Raw genomic sequence first — 21,261 nt, 5'->3', positions numbered from 1 at the left:
CCGGGATTTGAACCCCGGAACCCAGCGATGGGAGGTTGGCGCGCTGCCGCCTGAGCCACGGAGGCTACTTGGGTGTAATGTTCGTTCGTTCGTTCGTTCGTTCGTTCGTTCGTTCGTTCGTAATCTGTTTACCCTCCAGAGTCGGTTTTCCCTCGGACTCAGCAAGGGATCCCACCTCTACCGCCTCAAGGGCAGTGTCCTGGAGATTCAGACTTTGGGCCAGGGACACAACTGGGGAGAATGACCGGTAACTCGCCCAGGCGGCCTCGCCTGCTATGCTGAACAGGGGCCTTGTGGAGGGATGGGAAGATTGGATGGGACAGGCAAGGGAGAGGGAAGGAAGCGGCCGTGGCCTTAAGTTAGGTACCATCCCGGCATTTGCCTGGAGGAGAAGTGAGAAACCACGGAAAACCACTTCCAGGATGGCTGAGGTGGGAATCGAACCCACCTCTACTCAGTTCACCTCCTGAGGCTGAGTGGACCCCGTTCCAGCCCTCGTACCACTTTTCAAATTTCATGGCAGAGCCGGGAATCGAAGCCGGACCTCCGGGGGTGGCAGCTAATCACGCTAACCACTACACCACAGAGGCGGACTGCGTATAATATACTGTAGTTAAATATTTACAATATCCACGGATAACCATTCGCGGATGCGGATGTGGGTGAGGATGAAGGAAGTGTGGATGCGGAGCGGATGCGGATACTATTTACTACTATTTACTATTTACTAGGACGTGACTACAGTAACCATCACCATGAACAAATACGTCATATTATTCCATTTAATTTCCATCCCATTTTCCATAATTAAGAACGAATGGTATACTATTTCAGTAAAAGGGTAGGCTCTAATCGTTAAATGAAACAATTACCTTCTTTTATCTTAATTTCTTGCGTTCAAATTTGATATCTGTGTATATTTTAGTAAAGTAAACTCGTGTCTTCATCCCGAGGTGGTGCAGCTCTTTTCAGGTACAGCCCCCAAAGGAGGTGAGCTGCGTGTAACATACCAGCCCTCCAGCCATTCTAAAATTTCTGGCAGTACCGGGATTCGAACCCGGGCCCCGAAGACGGCGGCAGCTAATAACACTAGGCGTTACACTGCGGAGGCGGACTATATTTTAGTGCAAAGTATATTAATTCTTCTTTTGACAGTGCCTGCACGAGTATTAAAACAGTTTACTTTAATGGGGCCAATATTGACGAAAATAAGGGTCATTCTTTCTTACAGTGGTTGAGCGTGATGATAATGAAGTCATGGTCGAGACCGCTAACAATTCAGCCAGCCTTCGCACACAAGAATTACAAAGAAACTGGAGAATTTGACCCACAGTGAGTTGACATACACAGCACGTCTGTTGCCTTCAAGGACACCCCTCTTTGCCCTCTCTCATCGTTGTCAAGCCAGGGTGACGTGAGGGCAAGCGGGGAGCAAGTACCTTCCCCTCAGCGTGTTTCGTTCATGCTATATATCCCGTACTTCACTCTCTCCACTTCCCGTCACTCTTCAGACGTGTGCATGTGTTACGCGTCTAATGGATGTGACCAATGAGAAAGCGTGTGTAAGCAAGTACTGGGCTGTACTGATCATCATCAACATCATCATCATCTGTTTACCCTCCAGGTTCGGTTTTTCCCTCGGACTTAGCGAGGGATCCCACCTCTACCGCCTCAAGGGCAGTGTCCTGGAGCTTCAGACTCTTGGTCGGGGGATACAACTGGGGAGTATGACCAGTACCTCGCCCAGGCGGCCTCACCTGCTATGCTGAACTGGGGCCTTGTGGAGGGATGGGAATATTGGAAGGGATAGGTAAGGAAGAGGGAAGGAAGCGGCCGTGGCCTGAAGTTAGGTACCATCCCGGCATTCGCCTGGGGGAGAAGTGGGAAACCACGGAAAACCACTTCCAGGATGGCTGAGGTGGGAATCGAACCCACCTCTACTCAGTTGACCTCCCGAGGCTGAGTGAACCCCGTTCCAGCCCTCGTACCACTTTTCAAATTTCGTGGCAGAGCCGGGAATCGAACCCGGGCCTCCGGGGGTGGCAGCTAATTACGCTAACCACTACACCACAGAGGCGGACGGCTGTACTGATTTCTTGCCTAAAATTAATATTTCTGGCCATGAGATACTAAAGGTCTCGAGTGTAGACCATTCCTGGCAGACACATAGGACAGTCCGCGGCGATACACCAAGAAATCGGGCAACTTCATTCACTGTATGGTATGGGCACGTCGAAACACGATATCCCTCTTTTGCCATATGTCACGTCCTTGCTTCGACTCAACTTTATGCGCTGTTTCCATTCAACCGGTTGGCACACAAACACTATTTCACTTACATGACCATATATCAGCGGTGAAGAGTCACGTGACCGCATGGTACCAGTGCAACTCCATCTAGATCGCTCAAAATCGACAGCTTGCTCTTTTAAGGGTTTAGTAATTTCTTTTATCCGATATGCTTTTACCGATAAAGACGCGTGAAAATGTTTTTGTGGAGGCTTTGGTTACAACCCTTTACCCAAACATAACATAAACATGGCTCAAATTCTATTCTATTGTGGCCGGGCTGAGTGGCTCAGACGGTTAAGGCGCTGGCCTTCTGACCCCAACATGGCAGGTTCGATCCTGGCTCAGTCCGGTAGTATTTGAAGGTGCTCAAATACGTCAGTCTCGTGTCGGTAGATTTACTGGCACGTAAAAGAACTCCTGCGGGACTAAATTCCAGCACCTCGGCGTCTCCGAAAACCGTAAAAGAGTAGTTAGTGGGACGTAAAACAAATAACATTATTATTATTATTATTATTATTATTATTATTATTATTGTTATTATTATTATTATAATATTGTGAAACCAAACTCGTAATCATCACTAGGGGGATACTCTTTTTGCAAATACTTTGTGTTATGTAAATGCACGTCTTCAGTAATTATGCTATTAATACGTATTTCCAATAGTTCTGCTATAAACAAACAAATAAATAAATAAATAAATAAATAAATAAATAAATAAATAAATAAATAAATAAACTGTTAATTTTCTTCTATTTTTCCAATTCAGTCCAAAAATTCATTTCAAATGGATGTTAATAAAAATATGATGTGAATGGATTTCCTTCCAAAACATAGTCTATTACATTGCGGAGTGAAGGCTCGTGTGCTCTCACTTCAAAGAGGGAATCCCTTATCTTCTTCTTCTTCTACCGCTTCTACCGCGAACTGTGTCAAGCATTTGGGTTTAGTTCTGTTTTACGGCCGGATCCCCTTCATGATGCCAACATTTTATGGAGGGATGTAATCACTATTGCGTGTTTCTGTGGTGGTTGTGAGTGTAGTGTGTTTTCTGAATATGAGGGGGAACGTATTGAGACAAACACAAATATCCAGTCCCCGAGCCAGAAAAAATAATCAAACCCGGCCGTGAATCGAACCCGGGACTCTATGAACCGAAGGCCTTAACGCTGACCATTCAACCAAGGAGTCAGACGGGGAATCCCTTATCTATGATATAATAAATAATGTCATTCGGAGAGGCTTGATGTAGGTCTTTCTAGCTGACACTGTATAGGCGACCTGCGTTTCTGTGAGGATGGGGCCTACCTATGATGAATTCTAATGATGAAGACGGCACACCCGCCCAGTCCCGAAGCCATCGCAATTAACCAATGAAGGTTAAGTTCCCCCGGCCGGGATTCGAAACTGGGACCCGCTTGTCTAAAGGCTAGCACGCTAACCTTTTAGTCATGGATTTGGACATCTATGATATGAAACAATTAATTCTATTTCAATGCTGTTCATTCATTGACGTTGCCTTGATTAACTCAGACTGCTTATATAGTACCGGTACATAAATGAATTGGTGATATTACTATTGGTGATATTGGTGATATCAGTATAATTCTGAAAGTGATGTCAAATGTTCATTCTTATTTGCAGCAACATGTTGTAAGTGATGAAAACATTCTATTGAGTCAAAAATATGGGAAATCAGTAAGTGCCGATCAATGACAAGTCTTGCAGCATTCAGCAGGTAGTAAACAAAGCAAGGTCGCATTATGTCGTCCCTGTTCTGCCAAAACGGCGAATATGACAAAGCTCTTCCTATCCATTATTTCCCGTAAGACTGGTCACGCCTTCCAGCCGTATATTGATATGCGGTCCATCAGAACAATTTTCGTTGAGCTCATTTTCCTATGCGGGCGTGTAAAGGAAAATGAACCTTAAATACATAATACTCTAGGAGTGGGTAAATGTCCTGCAATCATACATTCCTTCAGTATGGTACAGTAAGGTTCATTTTCCTTTACACACGCACATAGGAAAATGAACTCAACGGAAATTGTTCTGATGGACTGCATATCAATATGTGGCTGGGAGGCTTGACCAGTCTTAAGGGAAATAATGGGTAGGAAGAGCATTGTAACATTCGCCGTTTTGGCAGAACAGAGACGATGTGAAATATTCAAACAAGATATTTTTGGCGAATCAATTTGTACTTCACATTTCCCATTTCCAAACCTTCCTGAATATTATGTAGATTAGTGCAAACCTTTTCTAATATAAATATTGAAAACTCCAGTGCTTAGAAATGCTTGAATTTGAAACACCAGACGAATCAACATTTAAAAGTTAGCGGCCCTACCTTCCTGGAAGGTGAAGAATATGTTTATAAGTATCGGTGAATCACCGTACTCCTGGCGTTAGAAATGTGCGAAACTTTGTGGCAGGTGTGCTAAATCATAATCAAGTACTCGTAGTTTCCGAACGGTATTTTCTCTTAACATGCAGAAAATTGTCAGCATCGAATCGTTAACGACGGCTAGCTTATTGTCATTTCTAAATGGATGCAGTATTTTTCCATCCCTCTCTTGGCACAGGCCAGATTACTTGTAGCTTCCACTGAAGTCTCAGTCTCATCCATGACTGTGACGATATAGAGGCTGCTGGAATGACGTTCAGAGCACGAATAGTGCGTCTGAGTGTTATGAAAGGTGTTAACTCATAGGATCAGTTATACTGCAATATCATTTTATGGCCCAGTGAAGAAAGCAATGACAAACTACCTTACTCCCTATCTTGTCTACTGCGCCTCATTTTCGCGTCGCTATTGGTTTTTGCGGTTTCCTTGTAACCGCATAAACTTTGGTGTGCTATTTGAGGATCCAACCAGCCTGTGGGCTAATCATCTAGCAGCTTAGTGAATTGTTATTATACAGCTTTTATGGCCGAATGGAGTTTTTGATAACGCTTTACGGATGCTGCTCCATGTAAAGTGACATGCGTACTGTAAGCTTTCCAAACATTGTCCACGTGACTTGTGTATTACATGGTTTACACAGAGTATGAGAACAGGTACGTACCTCGTATGCTGTAGTCGACAAATGAATTTCAAAAACCAAGAAAGTATTCATGAAAGCCGCAACAAGTGTTGATTGTCACAAGCTTGTAGTCTTACGTGACTGTTAATATCGTGAACATAACCACAGACAATTACGATGTGACTTTTCATTTCAATAACCTATACTAATAGTAATATAATAGAGAGAGTGCGAATTTTGTGTGTTTTTATATACCCGGATGGTAATCTCAGAAACTACTGGACCGATTTGTAAAAATTATTTCACTAATACAGAGATACATTATCCTTGAGTGCTATAGGCTATATTTTATATTGTTAAATGTAAGTGTACCGGGCGAGTTGGCCGTGCGGTTAGGAGAGCGCAGCTGTGAGCTTGCATCCGGGAGATAGTGGGTTCGAATCCCACTGTCGGCAGCCCTGAAGGTGGTTTTCCGTGGTTTCCCATTTTCACACCAGGCAAATGCTGGGGCTGAACCTTAATTAAGGCCACGGCCGCATCCTTCCCGTTCCTAGGCCTTTCCCATCCCATCGTCGTCGTAAGACGTATCTGTGTCGGTGCGACGTAAAGCAAAATAACAACTAAATGTAAGTTTTTACCGACTCCCAAAGGCGTTTAAGGGGTGTGGCAGAGGAAAGGCCCTTTGGCACATAAGCATAGGCTAATGCTGTATAGGCGAAATATTCAGTTTGTCGTACAAGGACAAAACAAAGCTCATTTTAAGCCTCACGGCGCGTAGAACAAAACTCGGAGAGGCCTCGGGGGCCCAGAAAACCGTGTTTTAAGGGATTAAAATCAACTTTTTTGGAGATATTGGCATCACACTACCCCGCTCTAGGAGTTGGATGAAGAAATGACCAGCAGTAACCATGGCAACGTCAGCTCAAGGATTCTGCTGTAGAATACGGGCCTGGTGTTCGAAATAGGCACGTGTGTAAATGTAGGCCAGGCCAAGGAGTGATTCTGCTACACATATAACTGTCTCGAAAAAAAACACTGCGAGGGTAAGCCACCCCTAGGGGTTGTGGTCGGGAGGGAGGGGCATATATATAAATATAATCGTAAGTAGTGTCGAAACCATAGGTTTTGGGGGTCGCTGAGACGAACAGTGACACTCCGCATGTCGTTTAAGTCTGGGGGTGAGAAGGGTTGAAAATACTCCAAAATGGTCCAATTTATGAATTTATGTGTGTGCACCCCTCTGAGCGGAAGTGGAAATGGGATGAAGAATAAAAGTAATAGAAAACGATCAATATTAAAGTAGAATCCATAGTTTTCGGCGTTGCTGCGATGAATATTGACACAGATGTTAAGTCCAAGTTCAGCCGCATCGACACGGGGGGGGGGGGGGGGGAAGGGCTGAAAAGGAAAATAAGCGAGATAAGCGAGATTACGGATGAATGTACGTTCCAGCATAACTTTCAAATAAACAAACAAATAATGGCTGTGGGGGGCAGGACTTTCCTAACACCGTGACACTTTGGATGCCGTTTAAGTCGTACTTCACGCCCAGTGGAAATGGAGGTCGAGAAGGGGTGAATGACATTGTTAAATGTATGGTTTATATTCCAGCATAGCTCTCAACTAAAACAGGTGCACACATGACTTACTATACTATATGGAAGAAAGAAAATTCGTGGGCTAAGACACCCCTGGCGGAGGGGATGATACTAAAAAATAATGGAAAACGACGAATATTACTGTCGAATCCATAGTTTTCGGGGTCGCTTAGATGAATACTGACACTCCGGATGCCTTTAAGGTGAATGTCATACCCCATCACTGCTCTCAACCAAACTCGGTATGGATATGAGTTACTATCTCCAAAAGATACTGTAGGGCAAAGACATCAATGGAGGGGGTGACATGTAAAAATAATCGAAAACAGCCGATGAAAAGTGACACGCCGGATGTCCTTTAATTCCAAGTTCAGCATCCATCGGCATGGAGATTCAGAAGGCGTGATAAAGAAAATGTTCAAATTTATAGAAATTAATGTTTACATAGTTTTCGGTGTCACTCGGCTGATTAGTGATAGTTCCAGTCACAGTTGGAATCGTGTACATCATATCTACAATGCGATGCGTAAATACATTACGTTATAACTTATTGTTCCGGTCTAGAAAGCCAAGGATAACGGCCGAGAGGGTTCGTCGTGCTGACCACATGACACCTCGTAATCTGCAGGCCTTCGGGCTGAGCAGCGGTCGCTTGGTAGGCCAAGGCCCGTCAAGGGCTGTAGTGCCATCGGGTTTGTTTATAACTTATTGTAATTATTGCTTGAAAGGATCAGCTACTTCCTAGACAATCTGGGCTGCTACTGGGAAATGCTTTAAGGCAAAACAAAATAATTTCAAGCAAAAACGTAAAATGATACACATAACAATATTTCTAAATTTAAAAATGGAAAAAGATGTTCATAAACAATCACTCAACGTTACAATTAAGAAAACTAAAAAAACAAACCACTTGAAACAGGTAATACAAATCGTAGAAGTAAAAGGTGTGAGAAAGAAAATTACCAGAATTGTAGATGTGCGTGTGTACAGTATCTTCCAGAATGGCTTTCAGCCAAACTTCGTACAAATACGAAGTACTATCTCGAAAAGATACTGGAGGAGTAACACACCTTCTAGCAAACCTAGGGGAGGGAATGAAAAACAAGAATAATCGAAAATGACCAATATTAGTGTCGAATCCATAGTTTCCGCGGTCGCTGAGTTGTACTGGGGCCCTCTCGATGCCGTTTAAGTACCAGTTCAACTGCGTAGGCATGGCGAAAAGTGGTGATAATGAAAATGTCTAAACTTACCGAGATGAGTTTGATCAACGAGAAACAACATAATCTGTAAGACCTGAAAATTAACACATAACAATAACTTCTTAACTACAAAATATTTCTGAATCAGTCAACGTCACAATAACGAAATCTACAAAAATTCTCTTCACACATAATTAACAGGTAATAAAATACCGTACCTTAAAGTAAACAATCAATAAAATGAGCCTCTGCCGGTTTCAGATCAACAAGAATATGTAACCGAGGGGTAAGGAGAATTATGCACAACTTCGGACCAGGAATTGTACCGTTCACCGAGCTCGATAGCTGCAGTCGCTTTAGTGCGCCCAGTGTCCAGTATTCGGGAGATAGTGGGTTCGAACCCCACTGTCGGCAGCCCTGAAGATGGTTTTCCGTGGTTTTCCATTTTCACACCAGGCAAATGCTGGGGCTGTACCTTAATTAAGGCCACGGCCGCTTCCTTCCCACTCCTAGCCCCTTCCTGTCCCATCATCGCCATAAGACCTATCTGTGTCAGTGCGACGTAAAGCAACTTGCAAAAAGAAAAAAAGGGGCCGTTCAATAAACTCTGTGATCGTCCTTATTCCGTCTCCACTTTGTTCAGCTTTATCATACTTCATGTTCCTGCCACGTGCTTTCGTAGAAGAATATCAGTTTAACATGCCACATAACAATTGAATACATGCATGTAACTTCGCATAAATTTATGAAGGAATCGTGAATCGATTACCAAACCCCGTGCGAAGAACGGGTACATATGCTAGTTCCACATAAAGTTGCTGGAATTCGAAACGCGACCACCTTGGTGATAAACCAGTGACAATACTAGGAAATTTGGTCGGTAGATGCAATGTGGGTCTCGGCCCATAATTGGCCACGGCTGGTCGGTGGTCCAACAACCCTGCACTCTGACCGGCCAACCGAGCAGAGGAGGCGTGGCTACGGCTCTACCGTGGCTCTGCGCCTCTGCATTCGGAAGACGGGACAGGCCAGGACCACACAGTTGGCCCCAACCGTTGGCTGTCTTGAAAATAGTTTTCCGTGGTTTTCTATTCTGCTGCACTAAAGCGAACGCCGGGACATCTCCTTCACAGTAACAAATCTCCCGGCCTGAGAGACGGCGTTACCATCCAAGCGGCCCTGAAGGGGGAGGAATGAAAACATTTCAGTAGTAGTAGTAGTCGGAAATTCGGGGCTCAAACATTTGCCTGTTGTGAAAATGGGAAACCACTGAAAACCATTTTCAGGGCTACCGACAGTGGGATTTGATCTCCTGAATGCAAGATCACAGCTACGTGACTCGAACCGCGTAGTCAGTTCGCTCAGTGTTACGAATAGTCTTTACCCTCTAATCCCCCAAGCGGTTCCCATAGCCTGTAAACAAGTTTGCTTCTCATTGCTTCTCCTTCCTGCATGAAGGCGATACTCGCATTCTCCACGATATCTAGCAGTTTCTTGACCTTGCAAGGTGCTCGTACAGGAAATGATTCAGCAGTAGTGAACAATATCGTGGCTTGACGGCACAATGACATTCAATTCGCTAATATAAACCTGCTATAGTGAAATAAATCTCGATTAATATACAAATTATGTTCTTCTCCATGCCCACCAACTCCCATATTATTGATGATTATGTCATCAGTCGATCGACTGATTACCGAGCAAGCTCGACATGCGGTTAGGGCATCGCAGCTGTAAGCTTGCATCCGTGAGAAAGTTGGCTCGAACCCCACTGTCGGCAGCCCTGAAGATAGTTTTCCGTGGTTTCCCTTTCTCACACCAGGCAAATATTTTAATTAAGGCTACGGCCGCTTCCTTCCCACTCCTAGGCCTTTCCTGTCCCGTCGTCGCCATAAGATCTATTTGTACCAGTGCGACGTAAAACAAATGGTAAGAAAAGCGAAAATCGACTGATTTGACACAGTACTACCTCCTACGCAGTTCTCTTTCAGCTTTCTCACCTCTATGTAGGAATCGTGGAATACAACTTACTGTACGTTTGGACTAAATTTCATGTTTGCACGTAACATAAAATTATGATTTGTATTTTACCGATACCTTTATTATAATTTACTCCGTATTCTAGAATTTCTCCCTGGATTTTGTACTAGTTGCCGGTCCAGCTCCTCGGATGGTCTCAGATTCGATTTCTGCTCGGGTAGGGGATAACACAGCTTGGGTCTCCTTTTCCCTCTTCTTCCTGGCCTTTTCCCAATTTTCTTGGGGTCGGCCCATATGTGAATTTAGCTCCGTTTTACGGCCGTCAACCCTACGTGGAGAGATGTAACCACTATTACGTGTTTCTTGTATGTGGAAGAATAGAAGTTTATTAAGTAACAGGAATTAAAATTTCGCAGTTAAAGTCGACCACCCGGCTTGGAATCGAACTCAGAGTCCTTTGAAGCAAATACCAGTACGCTGATCTTTCAGCCAAGGAGTCGTACTTTTCGGGGACTGGATGTTTGTGCTTATCTTAATACACACTTTTTAATTTACAGAAAGCACACAACACTATCAACCACAACGGAAACAAGTAAATACATCCCTCTATATAGTGCTGGTTTTAGGAAAACCATCCGACCGTAAAACTGGGTCAATTTCACATGTGAAGCATAATTCATATCACGACCTCACTAGAGCCAGACGAATAAACAGAAGAAAGAGAAGTATTTGCAATCCCATGATAACAAATAATACCAAACATGAACATCCTGTGAGGAAATATTCAGGGAATAAATTCTTCTTTGTTATGCATATACCGTCAGTCTAATCCAAGTACAGGTTTCTGACGATGATGGGCGGTGTTCATTGTTTTAAGAGAAAAGGCAGCTTGGCATCCATCCCTTCTTAACTGTAATCAGAAGAGAGGAGGGGCGAGTAAGTAGCGGCGGCGATTATTGTTTTAAGAGGAAGTAAAGTTGGGCAACCATCCTCTGTTAACAGTAATCTGAGGGAAAAGTGGAAGAGACCCGACACGTCGAGAAATGAAGGTATTCGTAAGAAACGCAAGGGACTTGAACGGCATGAAAATTAAAGAATCCTTAGGCCTCAATATCAAAACACATTGCTGACCGGATGCTTGAGCTTGTCACATACCCTGTGGACCGGACATCTTTCTACTAAGCATACTAGGGTGCACTTGATTATAAAAATGTAGACTACGTAAATATTAAACCAGTCAATATTTTATCTTTAAAGTTGGTATGAGTACTCAACCAATACCCCTAGTAGTACTTCAACATATCTAAGATAAGCAAACGAATGCATGTTAATTCAACAACACATCATTAATGTTTACATCGTTGTCGTCGTCAGAGTCACTTGAATAAATAAGCACACTAGGTAAATTACGGCGTGTAGAGGCTTGAATATCACTTACACTATCACTCTCACATTCAGTTTCCACTAATTCATTATCACTATATCCATTTGAACGATCAATTCTTATCGTCGTCAACTAACACCGTATTCCGCGGGCGCTCCATCTTGTCATTGACTGAACCGGCAGAAAGAAAGTCGACGTTTCGAAACGAAATCAAAGAATAAAAGAGGCCGTGAATAAAAGAAAAGTGGCAGATGTATAATCTACGAGTTATTCTACTCAATGTGCAAGTTCGAAATAGTTCAATATATGGTCAAGAGATGTCACAGGAAGAACGAGAACAATGTCGTGAATAAAACCGAGATTTCTCGGGGCCCGTCACCTACCGCTGGCGAGCGTACTACGAGATTTCTCGGGGCCCATCACCCATGTGTTAATACCGCCGGAGTCGGAAAGGAACAAGTGCTGACCAGTGGAGGTCGGAGAGGAAAGATTACAGCAGGGTCAGTGACAAAAGTAAGTGGAATCAATTCCAAACCCACCTAAGGAACCATGGTCACCAATACACACTCCACATTTCAGGGCCCCTAATCCTCCTTCCAGTCTCCTCTTACGACATGCAGAAGATACCGTCGATATACTCCAAAATCTCAGCGGGGTGAGGACAATGCCAGACTGATCTAGGGTAACCGTAGTCGGCAACTCAAGATCCGAAGTTTAGAGCCTCTTGTTCGCCCTTTAGTTGTGTCTTACGATAGGCGAATGTATTTTACCACCCCCAGCCAGAGGGCGAAGAGAAGGGGAGAGTTCGCAGGAAGTCCACATCCGTTTCTTGACGGCAAAGGCGCAGAACTTATCAACGTTTACAACAAGACTATGTCTGTATACAGAGAGAAAGTTTTTTTTGCTATGGGCTTTACGTCGCACCGACACAGATAGGTCTTATGGCGACGATGGGATAGGAAAGGGCTAGGAGTTGGAAGGAAGCGGCCGTGGCCTTAATTAAGGTACAGCCCCAGCATTTGCCTGGTGTGAAAATGGGAAACCACGGAAAACCATTTTCAGGGCTGCCGATAGTGGGATTCGAACCTACTATCTCCCGGATGCAAGCTCACAGCCGCGCGCCTCTACGCGCACGGCCAACTCGCCCGGTCAGAGAGAAAGTGATATCCGTGCAACTAGTATACAAGTGGTGCCGTAATTTGCTGAGAATCTAACGAACGAAACACGAAGGATGGAGTGGGTTTTTATCAACACCAGACGCATTTGTTATGCCATTGATGAAATGATGCAGACCGAGCTCTATAGCTGCAGTCGCTAAGTGGGGCCAGTGTCCAGTATTTGGGACATAGTGGGTTCGAGCTCCACTGTCGGCAGTCCTGATGATGGTTTTCCGTGGTTTCCTATTTTCACACCAGGCAGATACCTTAATTAAGGCTACGGACGTTTCCTTCCCACTCCTGGCCCTTTTCTATCTGTGTCGGTGCGACGTAAAGCCAAATGTAAAAAAAAATAAAGAAATGATGCAGTAGAACATACAGATGCAGAATCAGTCAGAGGTATTCATTGAACAGGATGCCACCGTTAGTCGTCGACAAGGGAAGAGAGCACTCAATTAAGTCTATGCCATGAACAATGCTTGAATACATTTGATGATTATGTCGAAAATAACGATATGGTATCGAAATAAATCCTGGGCTTTACTAGCTCACCTACAAAATATTACGCAAGATTACTTTCTGATTCCCCCCCGTGTGTCTGACAGGTAACCAATCAAATTCATGGTAGTCGAGGACTGCACTGAACATATATTCCATTTATTTATTTATTTATTTATTTATTTATTTATTTATTTATTTATTTATTTATTTATTTGTTAAGTTAGTTGGTTAGTTACTCATTAAGCTATAAACTGTCCTTCCATGACTTCTTCTTGAATAATAAAACTCGACATCTCTTTACAGATTTTCTTCGTTTTACGAAAGAAGTCCAGCCAGATTTCGTTCCTGCATGTTTACCATCACGCTGGTATGGTAATGCTTACCTGGGGTGCTGCCAAATATCTTCCAGGTAAAACTAAGAAGCACTGTTGGTAATGTCTTCTGTTAATGATTTCAAGTTTGGTCATAAAATTGTACACTGTGCTAAAATTATAACTTATTGTCTTGAGAGATCTAGGATTCTGATAACCTAATAAAAAGCTAAGAATGCTATTTAAAATGACAAACATTCCTACAAAATGATTCCAAATATTTCTTTCTTTCTTAATCTGTTTACCCTCTAGGGTTGGTTTTTCCCTCGGACTCAGCGAGGGATCCCACGTCTACCCCCTCAAGGGCAGTGTCCTGGATCTTCAGACCCTGGGTCGGGGGGTACAACTGGGGAGGATGACCAGTATCTCGCGCAGGCATCTGATATGCTGAACAGGGGCCTTGCGGGGGGATGGGAAGATTGGAAGGGATAGACAAGGAAGAGGCAAGGAAGCGGCCGTGGCCTTAAGTCAGGTACCATCCCGGCATTTGCCTGGAGGAGAAGTGGGGAAACCACGGAAAACCACTTCCAAGATGGCTGAGGAGGGAATCGAACCCCTCTACTCAGTTGACCTCCCGAGGCTGAGTGGACCCCGTTCCAGCCCTCGTACCACTTTTCAAATTTCGTGGCAGAGTCGGTAATCGAACCCGATCCTCCGGGGGTGGCAGCTAATCACACTAACCACTACACCACAGAGGCGGACATGATTCCAAATATATGAAGGAAAATGCTGAATAACATGTTTTTTGTACGTTGTCTGCATTGTATTCAGAGTGAATACAATTGACAAAATATATCAATGCAATTGAAGTGGGCATCTCGGACATATTCTGAGTCATAGCCCTTTTGATTAATGACATTCAGAGCACAACCAGTGTGTCTGAGTGTCATGAAAGGTGTTGCTCATAGGGTTAGTTGTGCTACAATAGCACTGTCTGGCCCAGTGAGGAAAGCAATGGCAAACTACCTCACTCCTCATCTTGCCTAGTACGCCTCATTTTGGTACTGCCATTGGTTCTTGTGGTTTCCCTATAACTGCATAGCCTTTGGTGATGCTATTTGAGGATCCAACCAGCCTCTGGGCTGATGACCTCACAGACAGACACATCTAAGGGTAGAGCACCAAATTCATAATAGACTACACCATAACCGACTTGAAATTCAGAAAATCTGTTAGAAATTTGCGGATGTTCCGGGGATATTTTGAAGGTGCGGGACACTATCCGATCTATAGTGAACTAAGTATCTTTAGGCCTAGGATAAAGTGAAATAATTCTGATGATGGATAAGGGCAGAAAATCTCCAAAACGAGGAAATTAGACAGAAGTACGTTGGATATGAATAGTGAAAAGTTCCAAACAATAGACAGTAAGCAGGTTCACGATATAGAAGCAGAAAGGGTGATATACAATGATACTGTAATAGTAGAAACAACCAGAGAATGCCTAGAAGACATGTAAAGCGATATGAAACTGAAGATCTTGGTGGAATGATGAAGTGAGGTATTTGCGGGTAGCCTATCAGAAATGGTTCAAAACAAGGTCTGATACAGACAGGGAATTGTGCGGAGATGGAAGAAGTTGGGCAAAGCAAATAACTGTCGAATCCAAGAAGAAGTCGCGAGAATATTTTGGTAATAACCTTTCTGGACAATAATAAATAATCTTAGAAACGGAGGTGCAAAGGAAATTAACGGTGTTTAGCGTGTCAGGTGAACTCACAGTAGATCACAGGGAATCCATAGTTAGGTGGAAATAATATTTTGAAAGTCTTACCAACGTAAAACGAAATCTTCCCGTTGACGTTGCGAATAACCTAGCATATGGGGAGGGGGACAATGATGTTAGTGAAATTATAGAAAAGATGGTAAATTAACTCCATTTTCATAAAGCAGCAGGAATAGATGGAATTAGGCCAGATGGTGAAATGGCCGACTCGTTGGCTGAATGGTCAGCGTACTGGCCTTCGGTTCAGAGGGTCCCGGGTTCGATTCCTGGCCGGGTCGGGGATTTTAATCGCTTCTGATTAATTCTTCTGTCTCGGGGACTGGGTGTATACGCCAGTTCCAACACTCTCCTCTTCATATTCAGACAACACACCACACTACCAACCACCACAGAAACACGCAATAGTGATTACATCTCTCCATATAGGGTTGGCGTCAGGAAGGGCATCCGGTCGTAAAACAGGGCCAAATCCACATGGTCGACGCAGTTCGCACCCACGACCCCACAGGTGTGCGGAAAAAGCTGTAGAAAAATAATAATAAGAAGAAGGCCAGATGGTGAAATATAGTGGGAAGGCTGGAATGAAATGGCTTCACAGGGTAATAAGATTAGCATGGCATGTTAGTAAGGTGTCTTCTGATTGGTTGGAAGCAGTAATTGCGAGGGAAGAGGAACGATTGCGACAACTATCAAGGTATTTTATTGACCAGTATACCAGGCAATGTGTTCTCAGGCATTTTCGAAGGGAGGGTAGGATCAATGGTTGACAACAAAATGGATGAAAACCAGTGAGGTTTCAGACCACAGAGGGGCTATTAGAATCCGATTTTCAGTACACGCCAGGTAATTGGAAAATGCTACAAGAAGAAGTGACAGATCAAGGGAAGGCATATGACAGAGTTCCAAGAGAAATGGTGTTAGCCGCACGGAAGGATTATGGAACTAAATGTAAATTTATTATTATTATTATTATTATTATTATTATTATTATTATTATTAGCGTATTCTCCCAATAATGGAAGACGTTAAGCAAACAACTCAATCAAGCTTTCTTTGGGTTCTTCTTGTTCTTCCAATAGGCTTTCATTCTCTCTGAGAAGGCTTGTTTACGTTCTTCCGACCATTTCGGTCTGCACTGTTTTTGCTTTGGTTGCTCTGATGTAACTTCCCACTTGTTGACTTTGTGTCTGAAGGTGTCTCTTTCTAAAATGTCTGTTGCACATATGTTTGCGTTTTTGAGGTCCTTTCGAAGTTCATCCAGCCAAGGTGTTGAGTTCTTAAGTGAGCTAACATAATTTAATATTCTTTTTGACAGTCGATTTTCTGGTAATCTTGTGAGGTGTCCAAAGAATTTCATTCGTCTTTTCTTAATGTCAATTTCAATGTTTGAAACTTTTTCTGTTGTTTTGATTGATTGTAGCCTGTAACCATCTTGGGTATATCTTGCTCCTAGGATTTTCCTGATGATCTTCCTCTCTTGCTTTTTTATTTCTTCTAATTCTTGTTTACTGTTAAGTGACAATGTTTCACTTGCGTAAAGGACTGTTGGTTTTATGACTGTGTTGTAATGCCGAATTTTTGTCTGTCTTGACATGCATTTTTTGTTGTAGATGTCTTGAACTAACCCTAATGCCTTCTTGACTTTTTGGAGACGGTTTTGCTGTGAGATCTTCTCAAGGCCTGTCGGTTCGATGAATTCTCCGAGGTATTTAAAGTACGAGACCCGGTCGATTTTACCGTATTTTGTTCTCAGGCTCGTGATATCTGTCTTTGAACAGAAGAATTTAGTTTTCTCAAATGAAATCTGTAGTCCCACTTTTTCTGCAGATTCCTTAAGTATCTCAAGCTGCTTGATGGCAGTCTCCTCATCCTCTGTTAAAATCGCCAGATCATCCGCAAATGCAAGGTATGGTACGTAGAGGTTGTTTTTGGGAAAGCCCAATCGGATCGGTTTCCAAGATTCATGTTTCTTGAGTTCCTTCTCCCATTCTTCCATAACCTTGTCTAGGACGACGTTGAACAGAATTGGAGAGAGTCCATCACCTTGTCTCACACCTGTCTGAATGTCGAAGGGTTCTGAAATTTCTCCCATAAATTTCACTTTAGATTTTGTGCCCGTTAGTGTTTGTCTTATGAGTTCTAGGGTTTTGGGATCTAGTCCTCTCTCTTCTAGAATTTGGAATAGGGAGGGTCTGTCTATCGAATCATATGCCTTTTTGAAATCTACAAATGTGCATACTGTCGGCTTTTGTCTGAGGGCTCGTAGTTTAAGTATGGTTTTGAGGTTGAAAATTTGTTCTGGGCATGACCTGTTTGGTCTGAATCCTGCTTGAAATTCTGATAATTTGGGTTCTAATTGTTGTTGTGTTCTATGCAAGAGACAGGCTGATAGTATTTTGTATGTGACTGATACAAGTGAGATTCCTCTGTAATTGTTTACGTCTAACTTGCTGCCTTTTTTATGTAGTGGATGGATTAGAGCAATCTTCCAGTCATCCGGGAGCTTTTCGGTTTGCCAAATGTTTTGGATTATTTGTGTAATTTCTCTGAGTGAATTTGGGCCTAAATTTTTCAGAAGTTCAGCTACAATTCCGTCTTCCCCTGATGCTTTGTTGTCTTTAAGTTTCTTGATATGTGAATAAATTTCTTCTTGAGTTGGTGGTGACGAATTTTCCGGTATGATTTCTGGCTGTACTTTCGGGAATCTCTTTTTGGGTTCTGGACAATTTAAAAGCTGTGAAAAATATGTAGCTAATTCTTGGCAGTTTTCCTTATTTGTCAGGGCTAGTTTACCATCGTGCTTCCGAAAGCAAAGGTTCTGTGGGGAATATCCTTTAATTTGGTTCGCAAAGGTCTTGTAGAAATCGTGTGTGTTGTAATTTTTGAAGTTGTCTTCAATTGACTTCAGTTGGACATTGACGTATTTCCGTTTATTTTGTCTTAAAATCTTGGATACATGCTTGCGAACTTCGAAGAATTTCTTCTGTGTTTCTTCTGATTTGTTACAATTGTAGTTTTGAAATGCCTTTTTCCTTTCTTCTAGTGCGGTCTCACATTCTTGATTCCACCAAGGATGTTTTGGTTTCTTGCGAAGAGGGATTAGGTCCTTCGCCGTTTCGATGATTTTAGTCTGGAAATTCTCCCAGCTCTCTGCAGGTCGTTTTTCCCATTCTTCTGAAATTTTGGAGTCCTTGATTTTGTGCAGATCAAATTTTGGAATCACCGATGTTTTCCTGTTGAATTTCCCTTTGGGTGTGAATTTAATTTTGATTCTGCTTAAATAATGATCCGAATCGATGTTAGCACCTCTGCGCACTTGCACATCATGAATTTCCTTTTGGTAATCATATGATATTGCCACATGATCAATCTGAAATTCTCCTAAATGATGGATGGGTGATCGCCAAGTTTTTTGCTTTTTGGGATTCTTCCGGAGTGATGTTGACATAATTTTGAGGTTATTTTGTTGGCATAACTCAATGAGGCGTGTGCCATTTTTATTGGTGAATCTGTGGGCTGGATAGTCTCCCACTGTCCTCCTGTATTTGTATTCCCTGCCAAGCTGTGCATTGAAATCACCGAGTAGAATTTTCACATCATTTTTAGGGATTTTGGCCATTTCTGTTTCAAGTTCTTCCCAGAATCTTTCTGTTTTTTCAGGCTCCTTTTTATTGTCTCCATTTGTTGGCGCATGCACATTAATAAAGGTGTATTTTTTGTTTGTATGCCTGATTCTTAAGGTCATAAGCCTATTGTTGATGGGTTTCACCTCTATTACTGAATCCAAAACTTTTTTGTCTACACAGAAGGCCATTCCTAACAATGCTGCTCCTTTACCAATTTTCTTGTTTGTTCCACTTTTGAAGATCCTATAATTATTGTAATCCATCGTTTCTGAATCGGTGAAGCGTGTTTCTTGCAGGGCCAGAATTTGGATTTTCTGCTTTGTAAGTTCTGTTGTGAGATTGTGCAGTTTTCCTGTTTGAATCAGTGTCTGAATGTTGAATGTGCCAATGAAAGTGTGAGTCTTTCGTGGAAGTTTATCAGAGCACTCCGATTTGCTCTCTCGTATTCGCCCAAGCTCCCCAGAATCCGAATGCTTGGTTGCCACTTTAGAGTGGGTGGATTGTCCACCTGGGGTAATTTTGTCTTTACTTGTACGAGTCATGTCTGCTTGTAAGCAATCTTCTAGCTTTCGCTAGTGGTGTAGAACCAGGGATTGTTAGTTCCTGGAGCATATTTACAGCCGCACCTCTGGTGATCAGACGCTGACCACTTGCCGCTTGCTACAAGTCAGACGCAAAGTGGATTTGATTCGGTTCTTCCGCCCTCTCTGCCATTGGGATATGTCCTCTTCTGCCGTCGAGGCCGTTGACCATTTCTCTGTTTACCTCAGTTGATCCGCGGGTGCTTATTTGGCTAAGCCTTATTCACACCTCTCCTGCATATCTACAGGAGCTTCCCCTATCAGCCATATGGGACGCGCCGTGTCGGGGTTGAGGGCCCCCTCCCCAGTGTCTTACGCAGGGTTATGCCTAGCTCCTACTCATTTCAGAACCAGACCCCCACGTAAGCTGACCGGGCACGGTTATTATTATTATTATTATTATTATTTTTTTTTTGCTAGTTGCTTTACGTCTCACCGACACAGATAGGTCTTTTGGCGACGATGGGACAAGGAAGGGCTAGGAGTGGGAAGGAAGCGGCCGTGGCCTTGATTAAGGTACAGCCCCAGCATTTTCCTGGTGCGAAAATAGGAAACCACGGAAAACCATTTTTAGGGCTGCCGACAGTGGGGTTCGAACCTACTATCTCCCGAATACTGGATACTGGCCGCACTTAAGCGGCTGCAGCTATGGACCTCGGTTGTAAATTTCTAGAATCAAGCAGAGACATTTATGTCGACAATTGGGCTACAGTGAAAAGCTATGGTAGAATGAGTTCTTGGTTCAAAGTACTTATAGTTGTTAGATAAGGGTATAACATTTCAACTTTGTTCTTAATATCGATTATCTAATGAAAGGTATACAGTAAAGTGGCAGGTAGGGATTCAGTTCGTCGGCAATGTAGTAAGTAGTTTGGCTTATGCCGGCTACTATTCTCTTTTTTCAATTGGCTTTATGTCGCATCGACACAGATAGGTCTTATGGTGACGATGAGATAGGAAAGGCCTAGGAGTGAGAAGGAATTGGTCGAGGCCTTAATTAAGGTATAGCTTCGGCATTATTCCGGTGTGAAAATTTGAAACCACGGAAAATTAGTCTCAGGGCTGCCCACAGTGGGTTTCGAACCGACTATCTCCCGAATGCAAGCCACAGCTGCGCGGCCCTAACCGCAGTGCCAACTCGCCTGGTCTGTTAATTCTTAATGATAGACTATGCTGAAGTCTGCTTCTAATATCTCGAAAATTGAAAATTGGTGCAATGAGTATGATATGAAAATTAGCCTTTTAATGTCTAAAGTTATGTTGGTAAGAAACCTGAATATCAGGCTGAGAATACAAAACTGGTACACAAGAACCTCGTTTATCCGTCCCTCATTAATCCGGATCTCCGGTTTATTCGGATCGAAAATTATAAAAATGTATTTCTACTTGTACAGTATTTGTGCGGGCCCCGTGGTGTAGGGGTAGCGTGCCTGCCTCTCGCCTGGAGGCCCCGGGTTCGATTTCCGGCAGGTCAGGGATTTTTCTCTCGATGTGAGGGCTGGTTCGAGGTCCACTCAGCCTACATGATTAGAACTGAGGAGCTATCTGACGGTGAGATGGCGGCCCCGATCTCGAAAGCCCAGAATAACGGCCGAGAGGATGCGTCCGCTGACCGCACGGCCCCTCGTAATCTGCAGGCCTTCGGGCTGAGGAGCGGTCGCTGGGCAGGCCAAAGCCCTTTCAAGGGCGTTACGTGCCGTAGGGTTTGGTTTCTTTTGTACAGTATTTATTTTACGGCGTCGACTCTTGTTGAATATCTTTCCCGCTAAAGATAGTTAAGGACAGGAATTGGAAATAATTCGGCCACGGTCTCTCCA

At 43.3% G+C, this 21,261-nt stretch overlaps 1 protein-coding gene across 4 annotated transcripts in view; it reads left to right on the top strand.

The window, feature by feature from the left end:
- Nucleotides 1-21,261, top strand: part of LOC136858218 (very long chain fatty acid elongase AAEL008004) — a 244,715-nt gene that overhangs the window by 198,793 nt on the left and 24,661 nt on the right. For all 4 annotated transcript variants that reach the window (XM_067137604.2, XM_067137601.2, XM_067137605.2 and 1 more), the window contains one exon: nucleotides 13,444-13,549. In XM_067137604.2, coding sequence (XP_066993705.2) covers nucleotides 13,444-13,549 — 106 coding nt within the window. The remainder of the gene's footprint in view (nucleotides 1-13,443; nucleotides 13,550-21,261) is intronic.

This window comes from Anabrus simplex, chromosome 1, assembly GCF_040414725.1.
Source record: "Anabrus simplex isolate iqAnaSimp1 chromosome 1, ASM4041472v1, whole genome shotgun sequence".
In the NCBI taxonomy this organism is placed as follows: domain Eukaryota; kingdom Metazoa; phylum Arthropoda; class Insecta; order Orthoptera; family Tettigoniidae; genus Anabrus; species Anabrus simplex.
The sequence above is the reverse complement of the archived record's forward strand: the minus strand, read 5'-3'. Positions and strand labels throughout refer to the sequence as shown.